The sequence below is a fragment of the Castanea sativa genome, chromosome 11 (genome assembly GCF_040712315.1).
Source record: "Castanea sativa cultivar Marrone di Chiusa Pesio chromosome 11, ASM4071231v1".
NCBI lineage: Eukaryota > Viridiplantae > Streptophyta > Magnoliopsida > Fagales > Fagaceae > Castanea > Castanea sativa.
The window spans coordinates 4,065,680-4,069,198 of record NC_134023.1 but is presented as its reverse complement, the minus strand read 5'-3'; the positions used below and the strand labels follow the sequence as shown (position 1 = coordinate 4,069,198).

The following is a 3,519-nucleotide window of genomic DNA, read 5'->3' as shown; positions in this document are numbered from 1 at the left end:
ATGGACCAAATGGAAAAGGCCATGGAAGAGATGAAAGATTCCATGAAAAGAACTCATCATATGGATGATCTCATCCATAGGATAGATTCTCCTTTTACAGCATTTATTACCAGTCACCTTTTTCCCTCAAAATTCAAGATGCCAACTCTTTATTCTTATGATGGGACGAGAGATCCTTGTGATCACATTGCTACATTTAAGACAACCATTCACTTTCAAGGTATCCCAGATGAGATCGTGTGTAGGGTCTTCTCTACCACTTTGAAGGGGTCAGCCAGGGTTTGGTTTGACAAATTGCCACCAAATACTATAGCTTCATTTCAAGAGTTGAGCAAATTATTCATCAACAACTTCATCGGAGGTCAACAATACATACAATCCTCATCTAGCCTATTGAACATAGAGCAAGCAGATAATGAAAGCCTACAGACTTTCATCAGTAATTTTAACAAGGAGGCTCTGCTGGTAGACGAGATGGATGACAATATCCTTTTGGCAGCCTTCTATAATGGGGTTACCTTGGATTTTTTTCATTCATAGACTGTATGAGCAAGAGCCACAAATGATGACTGAACTTATACATTTAGCGCAGAGTTTCATGACTGCGGAGGACATGATCATTGCAAAAAAGAAGAAGAAGATTGAATGGGTAGAAACTGGGTATGTACATCACCCAGAACAAGGCCCTCGTCCAAAGAAGGCTAAGACGGGAGATAAAAGAGACCGAGATGGTAAAATGGCGGGTTCATCCTCAAGGAGATATTCTAATTATATGCCTTTAAACACTTCACTTGATCAGGTGTTAGTGCAAGTTAAGGACAACTCATCCTTAAAGTGGCCAAATAAGATGAAGGGAGATCCCAACAAGTGGAATAGGAGCAAATACTCTCATTTTCATTGAAACCATGGTCATGACATAGACGAGTGTTATAATTTAAAGCAGCAAATTGAAGTTCTCATTAAGCAGGGGAAGCTGAGGGACTTTGTTGGACGAGACCATAAGGACTAGAGATTGACAATGAAGGGCAAAATGGAAGAACCTACTCGTCCACCTTTGGGAGAGGTAAAGGTCATTGTGGGAGGTACTTTTGTAGCTAACTCATCAAGATCCAAGAAGACCTACCTTCAGGTAGTGCCGAAAGTCCAACTTACTGGTCATCGACCTAGAATTTCTAGGATGGACAAACCAATAATCACTTTCATAGATGAAGATGCAAGGAGATTACACCTTCCCTATAATGATGTGATTGTTATTACTTTGACGATTGCAAACTATACGATAAGAAGGGTGCTAGTAGATAATGGAAGCTTAACAGACATGCTTTACTACTTAGCCTTTTAGCAGATGAAAATTGATAAAGATTTGGTTCTACCAGCTATTGTTCCTTCAATTGGTTTTGGAGGAATGAAGGTTTTACCAGTAGGCACCATTTCTTTGTCGGTTGTGGTTGATGCCTATCCCTAGCAGATTATTAAAAAAGTGAATTTTCTAGTCATTGACTACTCATCCTCATAAAATACTATCATAAGACGACCAACCCTGAATAGTTGGAGAGTTGCCATATCCACTTGCCACTTATCTGTTAAGTTCCCAACAGAATATGGTGTGGCAGAAGTACAAAGGGATCAGTATGCAGCCCTAGAATGCTACTTGGCCATGCTGCACATGGATGAGCAAATATCGACGATGAATATTGAAGAAAAAGGACAGTTGTAGAGCCGATTGAGGTATTGGAAGATATTCCTTTGAACGAATCCAATCTAGGGAAGTTCGCTAAAATTAGGAGTAGCTTGGAGGAGAAGACAAAGTAAAAACTCATCCAATTTCTTAAGAAGAGTACAGATGTGTTTGCTTGGAGCCATGAAGATATGTCGGGGATTAATCCAAGTGTGATTACTCATCGTCTGAATGTGACCTTGTCCTATAAGCCTGTTCGTCAGAAGAAAAGAGTGTTTGCCCTAGAACGAGACAATGCCATAAAAGAGGAAGTCCAGAAGTTAGAAGTAGCCAAGTTCATTCAGGAAGTTTACTACCTTGATTGGCTAGCCAATGCGATAATGGTGAAGAAAGCTAATGGAAAGTGGACGATGTTTGTGGATTTCACAGAGTTGAACAAAGCCTGTCCTAAGGATAGTTATACCCTCCCACGGATTGATCAACTAGTGGACTCAACAACTAGGCATTAGTTACTTAGCTTTATGGACGCATTCTTAGGATATAGTCAAATCAGAATGGACGAGTCAGATTAAGAGAAAACATCTTTTGTCACAAGTCAAGGCTTGTTTTGCTATAAGGTGATGTCTTTTAGCTTGAAAAATGCAGGAGGTACTTATCAGAGGTTGGTTAATCAAATGTTTCGTCCACAGACAAGATGGAATGTCGAAGTATACGTGGACGATATATTGGTCAAAAGCACAAAGGAAGTAATGCATTTGGATGACCTCCAAGAGACATTTGAGACATTTCGACGATATAATATGAAGCTAAATCTGAGTAAGTGTGCCTTTGGAGTCTTGTCGGGAAAGTTCTTGGATTTATGGTCTCACAGAGAGGAATTGAAGCAAACCCTGACAAGATCCAAGCAATACTGAACATGGAGTCCCCTAAAAATGTCAAAGAAATACAAAGTATCATTGGATGAGTAGCAGCCCTCAACAGGTTCATTTCAAAAGCAACTGATAAATGTTATCCATTCTTTAAGGTGTTAAAGAAAGCATTTAAGTGGACAGATGAATGCCAACAAGCGTTTGAAGATCTTAAGACGTACTGCACCTTGACTCCCTTGCAGAGTTTGTCTAAGCTAGGTGAGGAATTATATTTATACTTAGTTGTTTCTCCTTATGCAGTGAGTTCAACTTTAGCTAGAGAGGAAGGGAAAGCATAGAGACCTCTCTTCTATACCAGCAAAGCGTTAAGAGGAGCAGAAGGACAATATCCCCCGATAGAGAAATTGGCTTTCTCTTTGGTGACAACAGCAAAAAAGCTTAGGCGATACTTTCAAGCTCATGTCATCAATGTCATGACAGATCATTCACTCAAAAAAGCTATGAATAAGCTAGAGGCAGCAGGACGATAAATTTAGTGGGCAATTGGGCTAAGTGAATTTAACGTAAAGTATCAGCCATGAGAGGTAATAAAGGCTCCAATGTTGGCAGCTTTATAGCATAGTGCGAATTTGAAACAATTTATCTCATTAAACTTTCACATAGTTCACTCCAACCTATAACTAGCAGGATAATGACAAGGGGCCATAATGATGGATTGTCCATGTAGATGGATTGTCTACTCAACATGCAGGAGGAGTTGGAGTAGTCTTGCAATCACTAGAAGGAGATTGATTGGAGTATTCAGCTCGTCTACAGTTTCAGACAACTAATAATGAAGCCAAATATGAAGCTCTCATAATGGGATTGAATTTGTCCAAAACACTAAGAGTTGAGTCAATAGTTGTCCAGAGTGATTTGCAGCTAGTTGTAGGACAAGAGAACAGAATGTGTGAAGTTAAAGAAGAGCACATG

General features: G+C 39.7%; 1 protein-coding gene across 1 annotated transcript; it reads left to right on the top strand.

The window, feature by feature from the left end:
- On the top strand, positions 1-901 carry LOC142615922 (uncharacterized). The gene is made up of 2 exons (XM_075788832.1): positions 1-513; positions 593-901. The coding sequence occupies exons 1-2, from the start codon at positions 1-3 to the stop codon at positions 899-901; spliced, it is 822 nt and encodes a 273-aa protein (XP_075644947.1).
- Positions 902-3,519: the final 2,618 nt, after the last annotated feature.

Excerpts from the sequence above, each read along its gene's own strand:
- LOC142615922 (XM_075788832.1), top strand. The coding sequence starts at position 1 with ATGGACCAAATGGAAAAGGCCATGGAAGAGATGAAAGATTCCATGAAA. Across the intron at positions 514-592 it reads TGGCAGCCTTCTATAATGGG|AGTTTCATGACTGCGGAGGA; the intron begins GTTACCTTGGAT and ends CATTTAGCGCAG.